This window comes from Phallusia mammillata, chromosome 1 (genome assembly GCF_965637545.1).
Source record: "Phallusia mammillata chromosome 1, kaPhaMamm4.hap1.1, whole genome shotgun sequence".
Taxonomy (NCBI): domain Eukaryota; kingdom Metazoa; phylum Chordata; class Ascidiacea; order Phlebobranchia; family Ascidiidae; genus Phallusia; species Phallusia mammillata.
This window is the reverse complement of record NC_137252.1, coordinates 11,849,531-11,868,782: the sequence shown is the minus strand read 5'-3', so window position 1 is coordinate 11,868,782 and position 19,252 is coordinate 11,849,531. Positions and strand designations below refer to the sequence as shown.

Genomic DNA, 19,252 nt, shown 5'->3' with positions numbered 1-19,252 from the left:
TGTGGTGCACTTCAAATCTGTTTTAGCAATTGTCGTTGTTTATAGCTCAGTAAAATGTATTTACCACAACAGTTCTTCCCAACCTTTAACAGCTCGAGGTCATAAAAGAACTAAGAAATGAAAAGTATTGAACTTTATTTTTAATAACTTACACTTTCTCTGGCACATTGTATTCACGTTCGCGCATCAGACTCTGTTTTCATTCCTTCCCCTGTCGTTGCCTTCGGCAAGCATTGCAGCTACAATTTCTGGTGTTCATTACCAACCAAGAGATGCCGTTAGGGCGAAACTAATTAACCCCGGTCAACGACGATCACGTTGTCTTTTGGGACCGCGGTCGGGGATGGCCAGGTGCTAATCTATCCCACGTGATTTAAAACACTTCATACACACAAACAGTCAGACAACTTTAAAGGGCATTTTTTCGTAATAATAAACGTTATGCTTGTTACGTTTGCGCGAAGTTCCAATCTACAAGTTTTACAAAAAACTAGTCAACATTTCCGTCAATTACTTCAATTCATTCGAACAAACGGCCATTGGGGTTTTAGTGTCACAACTGTTTGTACGTTCCACTTTGCCTAATACTTTGGAAGCATGTCAATTTGTTGTCGGTTTTTACACAGGTTGTAGGCAACCATTCAATCCTGAACAGAATGTGACATTACGAGAGTTCAAACTTCTAAATTGGTTCTAAAAACCCAATCCCGAATAGTCTGGCTCGCCATACAATGCTAAACTTTACTGCACCAAACTCTGCCGAGGTGTGCTTTACTGCATTGTATGATTGTTTTGAATAATGTTATTCTCCAAATTGAACAACGCGCACCCCCATAAATGTAAACACCTGCCTCTAATCCAGGGGCGGGCAACATACGGCCCGCGGGCCGGATCCGGCCCGCGACGGGATTTTGAGCGGCCCGCAGACAGTTTCAGGTCTTACATGATAATGTGGCCCGCGACCACAGTCTGCCGCCATCCCCCACTACTTGCTTACTGCGTCAAATTATAGTTATAAATGTAACGGACAGTAACGCTCCCCAATAGCAAAAAACCTTCCCGCCGTTGTTACCATTGCACCATACGTCCATTGTTACGACATAACTGCCAACCAAGTGTGTGGCCTGCTTTCACGGTTTCTTTTGTTTCCACACGTGTAGCCTAGTTAGTGTTTCAGCAGTATCTAAGTTTGTGGTGTATGCATTAAATTTGCTGTGGTGAATAATTTTATGTGGTATCAGTTAGATTGTTTGGACTGTATTGTATTTGTGATGTTCTTGAATGTATTTGTTTTAATTTAGGTGGTCAAAAATCCGTTTTAAATCACTGGTTAAATACGCGATTAATGTGTATCGATTCAGGAATCCGGCCCGCCAAGTACTTCATTTTCCCATATTAGGCCCGCCGACTGGAGAAGTTGCCCGCCCCTGCTCTAATCCCATGATTTCTTTAAAAAAATTGGGATTTCCCAGTTGCCAAAGGTAAGTGCCAGTTTCCAGCAGACACATTGTAACAAAATTTTGCAAAAACAAAAACAAAACATGTATTTGACCCCCAGTTTTACACAAAATAGCAAAAAGGATCAAAGTATCACGTATTTGCGAAATATTCGCAAGCAACTAAAACAGAAAATTATAATAAATATGTACATGTCGCACAAGAGGTGGTTTGTGCGGTTTAGCCGGTTGGCTTGTCCATCGCGGCAACAGCCACAACTGCCACGTTAACTTGTCGGTTGTCATGTGGCTGTTGACGTCGTCTAACGTCACGTAAACGCTTCCGAACTCGTTCGTACAGCATTTTCGGGGCGTTGGAGTAGATGAGAGGGTTGAGATAGCTGTTGATGGGAAGCAGGATTATTGCTGACACTGCATAAATCACTGGAGGTACAGTTGTTCCACCGAAGTTCAGGAAAGCCATGATTGAGATTGGTACCCAGCAGAAGAAATCAGTAAAGACCAGCCGGATGATTTTCTTTTGCATTTCTGCAACAAACACTAGATGTTAGGAGTCATATTTAAGTTGCGCTTATCGGATTTACCTTGGTTCTGTTTTTCAGCTCTCGCATTTCTGGCCCTCTCATTCACTTGCCTGCCACTGGCAGTCGACCTCTTGTAAATCCAAACGTACGCCACTCCAACAAACAAAAAAGCCACAAAGTTACAAAGTTTAGAGTGATGATGCCAAGTGAAAATGGCCAAGCCTTGTCGGTCGGTGTCACGTAAAGTTTACTGATGCAAACACTGTTGGTGCTGTAGTACCTGAGAAAAACATTCAGTTACTTCAACTAATATACGAATCCCATTTGCTTGTAACTGCATACCCTAAATATCCTGTAATGTCAAACAGTTGAGTGTAGTTATACTCTTTAAGAGTATCCACAAAATCCGCCCAAGAATAAATCTTTTGTACCCTTAGAAGTGCGCCATCGAGTGTCTGAGAATCGTTATTGGTAAATTTTTGTCGAAACTTTACAAACCGTTTCATGAAAGTGTCGATGCCTGCAAGAAAACGCACGATGGATAAAAACAATTAAATATACACATGTGTTACAATTGCTCACTTGAAAAGTCAACGACATGACTCTTGAAGAACGGGTTTTCTTTCATCCACGCTTTGGTTTCAAACAAATGTTGAAATTGAGACGTAAGAGGAATAAAAGCTAGTGTGAATAAAATTGTCCAAGACAAAATGACGACAAGGATAATAATCTTCAGTTTGGGGAAATACGGCGCGTCAAACGGCTGCAAAACATGAGTTGCTTGCTGCAAACAGCACACAAACATTAAAAAATACCTACGTTTTTTACAGCGTAAAGTCGAAAAGTTGTCAGCAAGACCATTGTAATTATTGATGTTTCGCTAGAAAGCAAAACCAAAATGCCCATTGAATTGCACGCCAGGCTTGATCTCCAAACAAGGTCGTTTGCACAGTAGTCTCCAGAATATAGAACACCAGCAACGCCTAGCATGAGCAGATACACTCTCATGAGCAAGTCGGAAATCGATAGATTCAAGACAAGAAGATGGTTGGTTTGAAATGAGGCTGGTTGTGATTCTGTCGTCAACAACAGTTTCATCTCAGTAACCATGACGACCTGAAATAGGAAACAAATGCTAATTGCAAAACCACTTAGTTTGTCGGAACTTAGAAATGCGTGTTTTGTTTCAGCCAAGCATTACAAATATACCAGGTTTCCAAAGATTGCGAGGAACGCCATTATCCACACAACAGTTCGTAACACCGGGTTAGCGATCAGCTCGTATCGCGAGGAGAAAACGTTTTCATTTGCTCTGCTTGACTTCGTTGGGCATTCGTCGCTCCAATCAGAACAGTCACCAAATCCATTAAATTTCTGCTGGTGACATATTCTGTTAAAACTGCCATCAAAAGAAAATTACATACATCAATTAAAAACCTTTTTCTTCTTCACAAACAAAGGTTGATTGTTTTCGCAATAGAACCTCCCGTCACTCGTGCAGTTACTTTCGTCGCTTTCATCATCACAGTTTATCGTAAAATCACAGATCTCTGATTTGCTAATGGAAACCTAAACACATTAACCTATAAGACGAATACATATATGTATTATATGTACATATATGTATATATGTAAGGCGTATAGGCCTATCTTACTATAACAGACAGAGTAGAGGTTGTTATTATAATCCACAGATGCTAACATACCTTAGCTCCACTTAACGCGGAACAATTGACCCTTCCTTGTTTTGTGCAGGTTTCCGAATATTCGTCACTTCCATCTTTGCAGTCAATAAAACCGTTGCAAATTTTTGTACGAAACTTTCCAGAGATTTCGGTCACAGTTTCGTCACTTCCGTCTTTGCAATCAACAATGCCATCGCAAACTTTGGATTGAGGAATGTTGAGACGATCGTTTGTTGTTGGGCAATGTTTACGATGCGCGCAGAGACGAGGATCCTCATCGTGGTTGAAGCTTCGTTGATCAACGTTGACAATTTCACCCCGACAATCTTGTCTTCCGTCACAAAACAGTTCGATGTTTATAGGTATCAACTAAACGACAAAGACAAAGATTAAATTGATTGCTGGTAATTCAATCGTACAGCTTGTGGACACATGCAAACGAAATATCGTGTTAGTTAAACAAAATATCACACATGTCAGGTATGTTTTTTTTCTATTTATAGTAACAAATTATAATTCTATACCTTCTATTGTTGGTTGTTGGTTGTTCAAACGTACAGTTTGTGGACACATACAAAACAAGATATTGCGTCATTTAAACAAAACATCACACATGTCAGGTATGTTTCGTTCTATGGATAGTTATCACTTACCAGCTATTGTTGGTTGTTTGCACACACAGTGTGTGGACACATGCAAAACAAGATATCGCGATAGTTAAACAAAATATCACACATGTTAGGTCTGTTTTGTTGCGTGGATAGTAATAACTTACCAGCTATTGTTGGTTGTTCACACGCACAGTTTGTGGACACATGCAAAATAACATATCGCATTAGTTAAACAAAATCACACATGTCAGGTCTGTTTCGTTCTATGGATAGTAATAACTTACCCCCTATTGTTGGTTGTTCACACGTACAGTTTGTGGACACATGTAAAACAAGATATCGCAATAGTTCAGTGTTTCTTAACCTGGGCGCTACCGCCCCCTAGGGCGCGGTGCTTACTTTTAGGGGGGCGGAAATACTCAGGGGGCGCTATGGGGGGGGGGGGGGGGCGCTATGTAAAGAAGGTGTAACTATATTTTTAAACCGTAAAACGTCTAAATCTGGATCTTACCTCTAACATGGAACCTTTTTTAACTTTGTTTTGTTTCCGACAGAACTCATTAATCATTCATAATACGACTTAAGTTGCCAAATATGTTTTTAAAGGGCCCCGGCAGCGGCGATGTGACTTTTTCTACATTTTAGATATTTAGAATTGCCATAATTCAGGGATTCCGAATCACTAATTTTTTTGGTCCTATGATTTGTCGTTTTCGAGATATTCAATCAAACAATGAGCTCTCGAGCGACACCTTGGTTCAAAATGTAGCAGCGATTGCTACGTCACCTCATACCAACTTCTAACAATGGCGTTGATCAGCTGTTGTTTTTGTTGCTTATTTTACCTTTGATGCGTACATTTTTTTATTGTTTACAACTGATAAAATTAACGTAGATACTTAGTTGACAGTTAAGCAATAAATAACAACTGTTTGCTTAAAAAGGTAGGTGTTTTGTTGTTGACAAAAGCTATTTTCCACGTAACAGAATTATTGTAGGTGTTTATGTACTAACTGCGTGATAATGGAGGAGAGAAAATTATGCGTTTGCTGCCATGAAATTAGTAAGTGCAACAGCAGTTAGCCAAGTTCAACGAATATTCTGAGTCGAATCTGCTTTGTATAAAAGCATATCCTGGATTTGAATCTATATGTCTCAACGTGTATGTATTAGAAGCAGCATGTTATCGATTTAAACGTCAATTCGGAAATCAGGATGAGGGTAACACCTATTACGAGTAAGTTTTACTGTACCAACTACTAACATGCAATATGCCACCAGCAACCTCTATGTATTCAGGCGTTACAGATATACTGCCTACAGAAATTTGTTGAATGGTGCTGAGGAAGACTTCAGAGTTACGTTGCCAGACTGACAGCCACTTGTCAACTATAAGTTGTGAATTCCCTTGTGACGTTGCTGCACAACAATACATGTGGTTGCATAAGCTTTTCACCCAAGGTCCCAACTCTTTGCAACATGCTTTGTTAGAAAGTGCTGTCAGTTTCTTTTGGATTCCTAAAATTAAAACCATAAAAACAAATATACTGGTGTATGCTCATCTTTTATTTCTAACATATATACTTGTAGCTACATGCCAAACATCAAAATAATGTTTTGTTTGTGACAGTTCTTCACTAATGTATTTAATGATTTGTGGAAGCCTGTCAGTCACAAAGGCTTTAATAAACAATCATTTGCTTGTGATGTTTTCAATGCATCCCAAGAATCCTTCTTTTTCCATATCATTGCTGTTTGCCACTTCATTGCTCTAGAAAATATTATGAAATTACCATTTGAATACCTGAACAAGGTTACTAGTAACAATTTTATTGTTGCAAAGATCCATCATCCATCATTGTGTATGTACCAAATTTTTTTTACAGTTTTAGTTTTTTTTACACACAATGTATTTTGGTTCATAGCTTAGTTTGGGTGGTACCCTACATGAAAATGTATTGATATTATTACACCTTTTTTTCATAACCACACTTTTTTGTTATTACCAAGTAAATGGCATGACAATAAACTAAATTAGTATAACATCTTGGTAATATTAAAGACTATAATGTTAAATGAGATTATGTCAGAAAACAATTAACTAAAGCATACCATACGCTGTGCCGCTACTTTTCTTGCAGCTGCTCTCAATGGCATTTCTTGCTGAAGAAGACTGTTCTTGTAAATACATGGAATAGCATTTGGCTTTAACACCAGAACTTTTGCCATACCCCTGTCATACTGCATTTTATTTGTAAAATGTACAAAGAACACTGTATTCCGTTGGTCCCTTCCATTTTTTTCACGTTAACAAATTTAATCCAAGCTGACCGCAATCGCTTTATATTTGGAAAGCGAAAAAGTGTCATTTTGCTGGTCTTTTGATTTCCTCTCGAATTGCAACCATACAAAGGACACACTGCAGGCATTTTTGCACACTTGAGTATAAACATGAAAACATTTAAACACCAAAATACCTAAACTGACTAACGTAATTGGCGTCGCAGAACGTTAACAACCACCGACTACAAACAAGCTCCAAACCAAGTTGGTACGAGGTGACGTCACATGCAGGGTTGCCAGGTAGTGACGATTGGATTCGGACAATATTTGTCTGAAAATCGGACATTTTAGGACAAAAAAAACTAGAGCGTATAATTGCAAACAAGGTATCAATATCGAAGTGCCAACAGCCATTTTTGTGTGCTTACGTTTCCTACACTCATAAGCGCGAGTTTTAGAAAAACGCAAAGGGGTTGACGTAAAACATGACAAACTTCCCATGTTTGACAAAAAAACGACATGTTTAAAATAATATTTAGTCGGCAATTGCAAACACGTTGCTGTAGCGTTTATCATTGGTTTTAGCAACGTTAAAAAATGTTTCGTCAAGTTGCTGCTTCATATCACCAGAGATAACCGTTTATTACAACACATTTGCATTGTACACAACAATGGACAGACATTCACTGGTAGGCGTTTTGTCGTTAAAAAGGTTTGCAACCTGCAAAAAATAGGATTTTCGGACATATAGCAAAATTCGGACATATTAGGACAAAAAACTAAATGTCCTAATGATTTTTAGGCGTCGGACACAGCATGTGAAATTAGGCCAATTTATCGTTTTTTGTCCGAATTTTAGGCCACCTGGCAACCCTGGTCACATGACGTTTGAGCTAAGTGACAAAATATCCGCTAGGTGTCAGTGTTTTTAGATTTAAAACGTAAATATTTGACTAGTGACTTCGATTTTTGTGGTTTTAAACCTGAAATCGTGTTTATAAAAATACGATAAACAACATGTTAAAAAATAATTTTCCGGTGCCGGGGCTCTTTAAGGTCGAAACAAAAGCCTTGTGACGACTGTCATTAATTAGCGATTGGAGGTGAAACATGTGATGTAGAGTTGATTAAGTGATTGAATGCTAAAACAAAAGCTAAAAAATAGCGGTTGAATGCTAAAAAATAGCCTAAATTGAAAGTCTTGAAACTTAATCAAAGATCCGATCTATTAGTTTGTACTTAAAATTAGGATTATTATCTTTGGCTCTAAAAAGTATTGTATGGTATATGTAACTCTCTTAGTTACCAAGCCTAGGCTAATCAAAGTAAAGTGGGTCAAAATTTCTATATAATTCTGCTAATTTCCCCTAATTTAGAACCATAAATTCATTGTTTGTTTGTCACCACGTGGGTGCATTAATCCGTCCATAATTGTTGTATCCGTTATTATACTGCGGTTATTTATTATTAATTGCATTTACATGTCATCTGCTTTAATATAATACATGTTCTATCTAGTTTAGTCAAATATTTCAATTAGAAAACTCTAACTTTCCCTTTGTTGTCACTGAAGTTATGAAGTGGATTTTTAATCGGTCTATAATTATTGCGTCCTGTTGTGTATTTTAAAGCATAAAGCACATTTTTCCCAAAGATTTCTTGTTTAATAAATCAGTATTACCTTTTCCACATTGTTATGCACATGTATTTCCCTATCTTGCCGAGTTGTTTAACCTGATTATAAAGCAATGCATTATATTACGTAATAACAATAGAGTGACTGTTTGTAATAAGCAATGTACATTCCGAAAACCGAAAAGAACATTATTGCACAGAAGCGCGCTAGCATGTGCATTGTAGTCAAATATATTATCAGATTGAAGCTGTAAATCAGGGCTGACATTGCAAGCATTTTTACATTTGTATTGCTGCTTATACTAGCAATAACTACAAAGTTCAGCCCAAAAAATGTTGTTGAGAAACAGAATAGGAGGATTTTCCATTCATTATTAATGGAGATAAACCTGTGTGTCTTATCGTTACAAAACTAGTAACTTAAAACGTCATTACGAAGCTAAACACAAAAAAACAGCCTAATTTCAAAAACCTTGCAGCCCAAGTGGAGACTCACAGCATCACCACACAACAATAAATCATTATTTAAAAGCCTACACTTGATTGTGAGTGAATAAATTCGTTTTTGATTTTTGTGTTGCGGCTCTTTTAAAACTAAGTTTTGTAATATGCGGCTCGAGCATGAAGCAGGTCTGGCCACACCTGGTATATAACAAAAAATATATTTTGTTTGTTTCAGAGTACATAGTTTATTGATTATTCAATGCAATTTTAATTTAGTTGCTATTACTTTTAATCAGCCACCCCTAAATTTATCATATTCTACAAATGTAAGTTTTAATTTCCTGATTCCACAACACTACAACGAGGATCCGATGCAACTTCACTGTATCACTCCTAATCTTTAGTACAACACTCACTTTGGTGGGCGCCAGCCTATGGAAATCTCAGAAAAGGGGCGCAGAGGAAAAAAAGGTTAAGAACCACTGCAATAGTTAAACAAAATATACCACATGTTAGGTCTGTTTCGTTGCGTGGATAGTAATAACTTACCGACTGTTGTTGGTTGTTCACACGTACGGTTTGTGGATACATGTAAAACAAGATATCGCGATAGTTAAACAAAATATCACAGATGTTAAGTTTGTTTCGTTGCGTGGATAGTAATAACTTACCCCCTATTGTTGGTTGTTCACAAGTACAGTTTGTGGTCACATGCAAAACAAGATATCGCATTGGTTAAGCAAATATCACACATGTCCGGTCTGTTTCGTTATATTGCTAGTAATAACTTACCCGCGGTTGTTGGTTGTTCACACGTACAGTTTGTGGACACATGAAAAACAAGATATCGCGTTAGTTAAACAAAATATCACACATGTTAAGTTTGTTTCGTTGCGTGGATAGTAATAACTTACCCGCTGTTGTTGGTTGTTCACACGTACAGTTTGTGAACACATGAAAAACAACATATCGCATTAGTTAAACAAAATATTATACATGTTAAATATGTTTTGTTCTATGGATGATAATAACTTATCAACTATTGTCAGTTATTCACACGTACAGTTTTTGGACACATGAAAAACAAGATATTGCGTTGGTTAAAAAAAATATCACACATGCCAGGTCTTGTTCGTTCTATGGATAGTAATAACTTACCCGCTATTTTTGGTTGTTTACACGTCAGAGTTGCAAGCGGGCCCGAAATCTGAGCCCGAACACAAAACGTTTTGTCGAAGCCCGTTTAGGCCCGAAATTTTGATGGACAGGCCTATATCCACGAAAGCCTTGCAACAAAGTATGAGAAAGAAAAAAGAGAAAGACAACAAACACAATGAACAATAGTAGACAATGGGGTAAACGATACGTTTTAGAGGAGGGTGGGCATAACGTCAAAGCCAGAGGCTTGTTACTTAGCTGAGTGATTTTATTTAAAAAAAAATGGTGGGCACGGAACGTAAAGTCAGGCCTTTTTTAAGCCCGTTTTCTCACAAATACCTAACCCCGAACCCGGCCCGAACCCGAACCCGGCCCGAACCCGAACCCGGCCCGAAAAGCCCGGCCCGACTTGCAACTCTGTTACACGTACAGTTTGTGGACACATGCAAAATAAGATATAGCGTTAGTTAAACAAAAAATAACTCTCATGTTAGGTCTGTTTCGTTCTATGGATAGTAATAACTTACCCGCTATTGTTGGTTGTTCTAACGTACAGTTTGTGGACACATGCAAAACAAGATATCGCATTAGTTAAACAAAAAATAACTCTCATGTTAGGTCTGTTTCGTTCTATGGATAGTAATAACTTACCCGCTATTGTTGGTTGTTCAAACGTACAGTTTGTGAACACATGAAAAACAAGATATCGCGTTAGTTAAACAAAATATCACTCATGTCAGGTAGGCTTCGTTGTTGTATGGATAGTAATAACTTACCCGCTATTGTTGGTTGTTCACACGTACAGTTTGTGAACACATGCAAAACAAGATATCGCGTTAGTTAAACAAAATAGCACACATGTCGAACTGTTTCGTTCTATGGATAGTAAAAACTTACCGACTGTTGTTGGTTGTTCACACGTACAGTTTGTGGACACATGCAAAACAAGATATCCCGTCAGTTAAACAAATATCACATATGTCAGGTCGGTTTCATTCTATGGACAGTAACAACTTACCTGCTATTGTTGGTTGTTCACACGTACAGTTTGTGGACACATGCAAAACAAGATATAGCATTAGTTAAACAAAATATCACACATGTTAAGTCTGTTTCGTTCTATTGACGAGAATAACTTACCCGCTGTTGTTGGTTCATCACAAGTAAAGTTTGCGGACACATGTCAAACAAGATTACGCATTAGTTAAACAAAATATCACACATGTCAGGTCTGTTTTGTTGTATGGATAGTAATAACTTACCGTCTGTTGTAGGTTGTTCACATGTACAGTTTGCGGACACATGCATAACAAGATATCGCGTTAGTTAAACAAAATATCACACATTTTAGGTCTGTTTTTGCACATATATCGTGTTAGTTAATATAATTGAAACGAGGCCACGAAGCAACGCATTTTGTTGTTTATAACTTAACGCTTTGCGGTCATGCCGCATATGACACAAACAAGTTGTTTGATGCTTTATGGAAACAAGATAAATCTTTAGAAAACGAATGGACGGAAAAATCAGCAACTGGCCCGCTGCTTTGCCAAAAACTTAAAAAACGTAAAATGTCTTTATGACAAGGGTCGCCAACCAGCGGCTCGTTGACCCCTGTGATGCGGCTCGTTTTTGAAATTACCGAAAAGTTTTTGAAATTACCGAAAAGTTTTTAAAATTACCAAAAAGTTTTTGAAATTACCGAAAAGTTTTTGAAATTACCAAAAAGTTTTTAAAATTACCGAAAAGTTTTTGAAATTACCAAAAGTTTTGACTACACTTTCTGTGACGATTATGCCTAACATAAAAGTCGAAAATAAAAAATGGCAGTGCAATAACATGAGCGATCCCGCTTCTAGTAGCTACAATTAACTACGTATATACTCTGAAACGTCAAGTCTGAAAGAAGCAAACTGGCCGGAAGCAGGTTAACACACAATCTGAGGTTATTGTTTCGGTTTGAAGTGTGTGTGTGTGCGCGCGAGACAATACCCGTTTGTAGAAAGAAATAAAAATCACGGTTAAAGAAAATAAAAATCACCGTCAAAATTAAACAGAACATTCATTGCTACGTGGAGGAATTGGTTTGCTTTTAATGCCGATAGGACTATAACTAACAACAAAAAATCGAAAGTAGTACGACAACAACGTTTTTTTAGTCCGGTTTTAGACCCCTAAAAATCGAAAAACGGAAAGGTTATAGCCTGAGGGTTTTTTCGAAAACTGGGTCAAAATTTCTGGTTTTCGATTCCGGTTCAAACCGGTTTGGGGGTTCGGTAGGAGGCTAAAACGGGCCAGAACCAGTTTGAAAGTGAAATATTCCGGCGAAAACCCACCGAAAAACGGATTTTTTTCCGATTTTTTGACCCCCAAAAAGCCTTAAGGTTTTTTTCACAATTCGGGTCAAAATTCTTGATTTTCGATTCCGCTTTAAACCGGTTTGGACATTCGGTAGGAGGCAAAAACCGGCTACAAAAAAGGAAAAAAAAAACGGAAAGGCTACAGTCTTAGGGTTATATCGAAAATCGGGTTAAAATTTCTGGTTTTCGACTTCGGTTTAAACCGGTTTGGACATTCCGTAGGAGGTTAAAACCGGCTAGAACCAGTTTGAAACTGGAATATTCCGGCGAAAACCCACCGAAAACCGGATTTTTCTTCGAGTTTTTGACCCCCTAAAATTGAAAAAACGGAAAGGTTTAGGGTTTTTCAAAAATCGAGTCAAAATTCTCGATTTTAAAAACCGGTTTGGAGGTTCGGCAGGAGGCAAAAATCGGTAAAAACCAGTTTGAAACTGGAATATTCTTTCGAAAACCCACCCAAAACCGGATTTTTCTTCGATTTTTTGACCCTCAAAAATCGAAACAACGGAAAGGCTACATAGCCTTAGGTTTTTTTTAAATCGAGTCAAAATGCTCGATTTTAAAAACCGGTTCAAACCGGTTTAGTGGTTCGGTAGGAGGCAAAAACTGGCCAAAGCCAGTTTGAAACTGGCATATTTCTTCGAAAACCCACCCAAAACCGGATTATTCATCGATTTTTTGAACCCTTAAAATTCGAAAAACGGAAAGGATTTTAGGTTTTTTTCGAAAATCAGGTCAAAATTTTGTCTCTCCGATTCCGGTTTAAACCGGTTTGGAGGTTCGGAAGGAGGCAGAAATCGGTCAAAACCAGTTTGAAACTGAAATATTCCGGCGAAAACCCACCGAAAACCGGATTTTTCCTTAATTTTTTGACCCCCGAAAATCGAAAAAACGGAAAGGCTTAGGGTTTAGGGATTTTTCGAAAACTGGGACAAAATTTCTCCCAAAATCGAAAAAAACGGAAAGGCTATAGTCCTAGTTTTTTTTTCGAAATCTAGGTCGAAATTTCTGGTTTTCGATTCCGGTTTAAACCGGTTTGGACATTCGGTAGCAGGCTAAAACCGACCAGAACCAGTTTGAAAGTGGAATATTCCTGCGAAAACCCACATAAATCCGGATTTTTCTGTGATATTTTTGAGCCTTAAAACTCGAAAAAAGGGAAAGGCTATAGTCCTAGGTTTGTTTCGATGATTAGGTCAAAATTTCTGGTTTTCGATTCCGGTTTAAACCGGTTTGGACATTCGGTAGGAGGCTAGAACCGGCTAGAACAAAAAAGGAAAAAACGGAAATTTTCGAAAATCGGGTCAAATCCGGATTTTTCGGTGATTTTTTTAGCCTTAAAACTCGAATATAGGGAAATGCTATAATGTTAACTTAATTTATTTATCTGTATCTATTGAAACCTCCTCACCTGATACATACCAATTGTGAATCAAACTCGCACAGTCTCAAAACAAAGCGAATTCACAAACAATACTTAAGAATATGACAGCATCGAGCCACTACCATACAGACCAACGTCTCATCATTGCAGCTTGGGACAGTTGATTGGTTGTATTGGCTTGTATAGCCATCCTACGATTCTCCAGTTTGTAGGGATCAACAGGCTGGAAAGAAATTTTGGGTTAACCTTATCCTGTTGTAACGCAGATATTGTTGCTGGTTGATCTGTGATATTAATTTATGTGATCTTATATCGATGCATATAAATATCACGACTTAGCTGAATTCGTTGCTGTTGCCTGTTTTATATAAAGCTTAAATCCACCTAAAGCTAAAAATACGGACGACCGGAAAAGATTTGTATTTTCTGCCTCAAAATAATGCAAACAATTTTACTTAAACGTGTCTGTACTACTACGATCGAACTGGCGATCCCCTATTACGAAGCTGACATGTGCGGCATACATGGCAGGCAACATTACTTGTGATTTAACTTTCGGCTGTTGCTCCACTGAGCCTGTGTTGCTCAGTTGGTAGAGCGCGTGTCCCCCGAAAGACTCGTCGTGGGTTCGAATCCCACGCTTGCTAGATTTGTCTAGTCTATGCCTCGCCATATAGCAATGCTTGGGAGACAGGCTGATTCGGTATACACCTTTAATAGGCCTGCCTGGTCACAAAATACTGTGATAGTTATCCAGGATGAAATGGAATATCTAACGAAGTTAAAATTATGGACAAAACATGAAGGCTAAAGGGGCATTCGTTAGAGTTTAGAATTTGCATGCAAGTTCTTTTTCTTCTTTTTAATTATCCGGCGATGTTAGTGTTACGTCATAAAGTAGACATAAACATGTTCGCCAGAGGAAAGCGCGCTTAAAATACGAACATACTTGTTTTGCACACACACACTGGAACACGATGTCGGTTGAGAATCAAATTGCTATTTGCTATGCAATATTTAAATACGTTGAGGCGAGAATGGATTGGCAAACTTTCAAGAAGCCAAACGCAACAAACGGCGATTGATTGGTAAAAGATCTCATCAAAGGGCAGGAATGGAAAATTTCGTTTTGTTACGTTTCAAAAATCTTTAATAGCAGCTTTTACGTATTAAACTAGACTTTACTTGTGAAGGAAAAAAATAGCTTAGTTAAACAATGAAGGCGCCTTTAGCGGAAGATAACACACGACCAGCATAGCACACACATATCTACATAAAACACAATTGTCATCCGTAAGCAACTGTTTTTGAGTACATGTTAATGAAAAACAGGTTTCTAAGCGCATCTAGTGATAAAGGAGTAATAATAAAAACACAAGACTAGTATAACTAGCAAGATAACCCGAATACAAAATAACACATAACTTTAATTAACAAGCTACTGCTTTGGATACGTATTAATAAAACCAGTTTTTAACAGCCTCTAGTTGAAGATGGTAATAACAGCAACACAATACCAGTACGACAGATAATTTACAATATAACACAAGTACACAAAACAATACAACTGTCATTCGTGCAGATGGTTTTAGTTTCATGTTACAACTTGTAATGAGAGGATTGCTGCGACAGCTGTTGTAGTTTCAACAACAGCGGTGTGGGGAACATCGCCCCTAGCGATAAGGATCTAACCAAAACATGAAGGTGCGAAGCAAAATAGCGAAGTACAACATACATAACGGTTAAGCACATAAATAAACATTTTCAATCAAAACACAATAACATAAATAACTGTCACGTTCCCGTTTTCACGGGTACGCAAAAGTTTGGGACTGACTATCGGAAGTTCTTTAACAACTAACGCTCGTGTACTCTGATCGGCAGCAAACCCTTCTTTTTACATTTATTCACGTTCAACCACGTACTCAAAACGACAAACAAACAATCCAGCACTACTTCGCAGTTATCTCTCAATTCTGTCTTCTATATCTCTTATGGTTAGATAGGGGCGCTTATATATCATGCGTTACAATTATTGAACGGAAAAAGGCGTTAATTCGCTGTGACGATTTCCTTTAGATAAACAATGAACACTGCAACGGGCAACCGCGACGCGATAAAAACTGGCACGCTAACGACAACACAATAGCGCCTGCATCGATAGACTCCAGACGTACAGAAATTGTCCGTGATGCGTTGTAATTGGGTCGTGGGATATTGTCACGGGGCGGTCTAGAATATTTGTGACACAACCCCGTTTTTAAAATGAGATTTTCTTCAAACCAGAAAATCTCGCGCAATCTAGCACAAATGTTCCCACAACTCATCAGTGCCACCCGAAAGTCAATGTCCTTGCATCCTGAAGGTATTGCTTCATCTATCCGATGTTTTTCTTCTTTGCTTCCTTTCTGCTTACTTCTGCACTTGGACAACGTGTGGAAATCCCCCCGGAAGTAACATGGCTTGGAATCTCGGAAAGATGATTCCGCAGATTGTACACCTGACTGCTGGTCACCTGGCTGCATTGGCTGTTTTATCTGTCGTCGGGTTGTCATGTACGACAGGAGACGGATAAATGGGCTTGACACGTTACTCTCACTGGTCGGCGCTAAAACAAGATTGTCATCACTTGGTTCCTCGAGAATCTGTTGTAACGAAGAAACACGACTCTTTGCATCCACCATTTGCACCTTAACACCAGGGAGATTCCTAAACAATTCTTGCTCCTGCTCATCTCCGACAGTATGTGATATGCCGCTCTGCTTCGCCGTCGTCTGGTTTGAAGAAACCGTCTCGTCTCCCTCCACCGAATGCAATTGCGATTTGACCAGCTCATGCGATAACTCAGCTTGTTGCCCAACAGTCATCGTCTCAGGCGTGGCGTTTTGCTTCGTCGCTTGTTGTGTCACAGAAGCCGACTCTTCTTTGTCACACATTTGCATTTCCTCTTCAATGCATCCCTGCGAAGCAACCTCGTCTTGCTGGTTAAACAGAGCATGAGCCTCGGCGCTGCCCGCTGCTTTGCTAATTGGCCCTGGAATGCGCTCTTGTTCATCCTCCACCAGGTGGACACGATCCAGGTCGACTTTCTCCTTGTCTGTTTTTTTTCTACGGCGGTTCATAGCTTCCAGCTCAAGCTTCTTCATAGCCAGCTCGTGCTCCATGGCGCGGTTTCGTTGCCGTTCTTTTCTTTCGGCCTCAAGGTTCACGATCTCACGTCTTTTCTGTTCAGCCTCACGATTAGCCCTTCGCTCTTCACGATCATTCTCGCGGTCTTGTTTCACCTGCTCATCTACATACTTGCGCAGCTCTTCGTCAACCAGCCCCATCTGTTTTCCCGCCTCCACGTAGAGGTTTACAGACGCCATTGCCGATCTTACAGGGGTTAGCGTTCAACTTCGCGTTTTAAAGTCAGATCCCGGACGAGCCCCCAGATGTCACGTTCCCGTTTTCACGGGTACGCAAAAGTTTGGGACTGACTATCGGAAGTTCTTTAACAACTAACGCTCGTGTACTCTGATCGGCAGCAAACCCTTCTTTTTACATTTAATCACGTTCAACCACGTACTCAAAACGACAAACAAACAATCCAGCACTTCTTCGCAGTTATCTCTCAATTCTGTCTTCTATATCTCTTATGGTTAGATAGGGGCGCTTATATATCATGCGTTACAATTATTGAACGGAAAAAGGCGTTAATTCGCTGTGACGATTTCCTTTAGATAAACAATGAACACTGCAACGGGCAACCGCGACGCGATAAAAACTGGCACGCTAATGACAACACAATAGCGCCTGCATCGATAGACTCCAGACGTACAGAAATTGTCCGTGATGCGTTGTAATTGGGTCGTGGGATATTGTCACGGGGCGGTCTAGAATATTTGTGACAATAACCCACAAAAGAAATTATGTTTAGTATACAGAAAACATCTTTGCAAGTCATAAAGTTATACATTGCTATACGTTGCAAGGAAATTTGTTCTTACAATAAACAACAGTTTGTGTTGTCAGCTTATATGATTGGAATAGGTCAAGTTTGCCAACAGATTGAGGTAAAAAAACAGCAACAGAAACAAGTTTAATACAATAACCGCCAAATGCAAACAGTAATGTTGTGAGTCAAATTCATCGGTGTTTAATCACAAAAAGTAGCTAAAACATCATCATCACAGTCCATATCAAGCATGTTACGATGAATAGAATATCGCGTAAAAGCAAAGTGATTTGTTCAATGGACTTATGCATTATAGTTCAAAAACTCGATAAAAGTTGTGGAATTAATAAAAGCATCGCCGTGCGTTCTATACATCGCAGTGTAATTAAATTTAAACATGTTGGATTATAACATGCCGCTGTGTTGGCGCGCGCGTGTGTTTTCGTGTAAAACAACAGCTGTGCCCGGCATCGTTCAGTCAAAAAGTGTGAGGGGCAACAAAGCCCCAGCTTTGTAGGGCGCCGCCTTCTGGGGTCTTGGTGGAACCGGTTCACCCAAGATTGCAACCCAGCTTGACGTCACATCATTTACGTCAGTGTGACGTATGAAGTTGCAGTGGCAACATGGAGCATTGATATCAACGGCCGAGTGTTGTGACGTCATCGTTGGAGGGGTATACGTTGCACGACGTCACTGTGATGGCGAGATGATGTTATGCTTCAGGTGACGTCCTCTGACGAAACTTCATGACGTCATTGACGATGATGTCAGGGGGAGAACTCCCGTGCTCAGCCGTGCGTTGGACACCATTGAGGACGAAGTCTGAAATAGAAAAAAAATTGGTTAAACTTTGAAATAAAAAAACAAAGTCCTTAAATATGAACACAACAAGTTAAGTCATCCAATTTAATTCATTGTTTTTTTAGGTGCAAAATCCGTATTTGAAGTAAACATTGTCACCTTTTATCTTTGTGGTTGAAATCATTGCTGTCGCCGTCGTTTGCTGGATAGAAGTACGACGTCACACTTCGTTGAAGGATCTGAAAAACAAATTAGATAATTTAATTTTACCACGTGTTTAAGGGTAATAAAACTATTTGGAACAAAGTTTCGCCATACTTACGTTGGGTTTTTCGAGTGTCAGCTTTATTTTTTACTTGGTTATTCTTCTTCTTGCAACTTTAAAATGTTAATTGGTAAACCTGTGGAAACATAAAACCTAATTTTGAAACTACGTAAACCTTAAAAAGCTGAAAAACAAAAACACAGTTTGGTAAACCTGCAAAAAAGGGTTAATCTTTTAATAATCATCTTGTATATTTTCTAAATAAGTGTAAGTCACCAAACAAAAGACAGTTGTTTCAAATAGCGAACTCATCTAAAACGTATTAATTACCTAAACACCTGGAGACAAAAACATGTTTGGTTACGCCTGCAAAACAGAAGTTATTAACGAACCCCTAGTGTGAAAAACAAAACAAGTTTCAAAATCCTAAAACCTGAAAAACAAAACAAATTGTTGTAAATTTAAATATTTTAAAAATCCTTTTGGAATCTGAAAAACAAAATGATTTGTTAATCCTGCGGAAATTAATAATAAAATCTGAAAAACAAAACAGAAGATTAAACCTGTAAAAAATAAAAGAAGTTGTTTCCTGCAGAAAAAAACACATCAAAGTTAAGAAACACAAATGTAAAATATACCTGAAATCCTGTATTGCATGGCATGGTTTTATAAGTTTTGCATGCATTTTTACATTTTTTTAACTTCCAT

At 38.7% G+C, this 19,252-nt stretch overlaps 2 protein-coding genes and 1 long non-coding RNA gene across 3 annotated transcripts; all 3 read right to left on the bottom strand.

Annotated features, from left to right (window-relative positions):
- Positions 1 to 1,595: 1,595 nt before the first annotated feature.
- On the bottom strand, positions 1,596 to 2,131 carry LOC145209412 (relaxin receptor 1-like). Its single transcript, XM_080079690.1, has 2 exons — positions 2,042 to 2,131; positions 1,596 to 1,985 (listed from the first exon to the last, which is right to left on the bottom strand). The coding sequence occupies exon 2, from the start codon at positions 1,981 to 1,983 to the stop codon at positions 1,678 to 1,680; it is 306 nt and encodes a 101-aa protein (XP_079935816.1). The 5' UTR covers positions 1,984 to 1,985; positions 2,042 to 2,131; the 3' UTR covers positions 1,596 to 1,677.
- Positions 2,132 to 14,434: 12,303 nt separating this feature from the next.
- LOC145203938 (uncharacterized) lies at positions 14,435 to 17,284 on the bottom strand. The gene has a single exon (XM_080076313.1). It carries the CDS (start codon positions 16,907 to 16,909, stop codon positions 15,617 to 15,619), a length of 1,293 nt encoding a protein of 430 aa, XP_079932439.1. The 5' UTR covers positions 16,910 to 17,284; the 3' UTR covers positions 14,435 to 15,616.
- Positions 17,285 to 17,331: 47 nt separating this feature from the next.
- On the bottom strand, positions 17,332 to 19,022 carry LOC145203925 (uncharacterized). Its single transcript, XR_013853421.1, has 4 exons — positions 18,875 to 19,022; positions 18,602 to 18,680; positions 18,439 to 18,518; positions 17,332 to 18,300 (listed from the first exon to the last, which is right to left on the bottom strand). It is a non-coding gene; the product is annotated as an uncharacterized LOC145203925 (long non-coding RNA).
- Between the last annotated feature and the right edge of the window lie 230 nt (positions 19,023 to 19,252).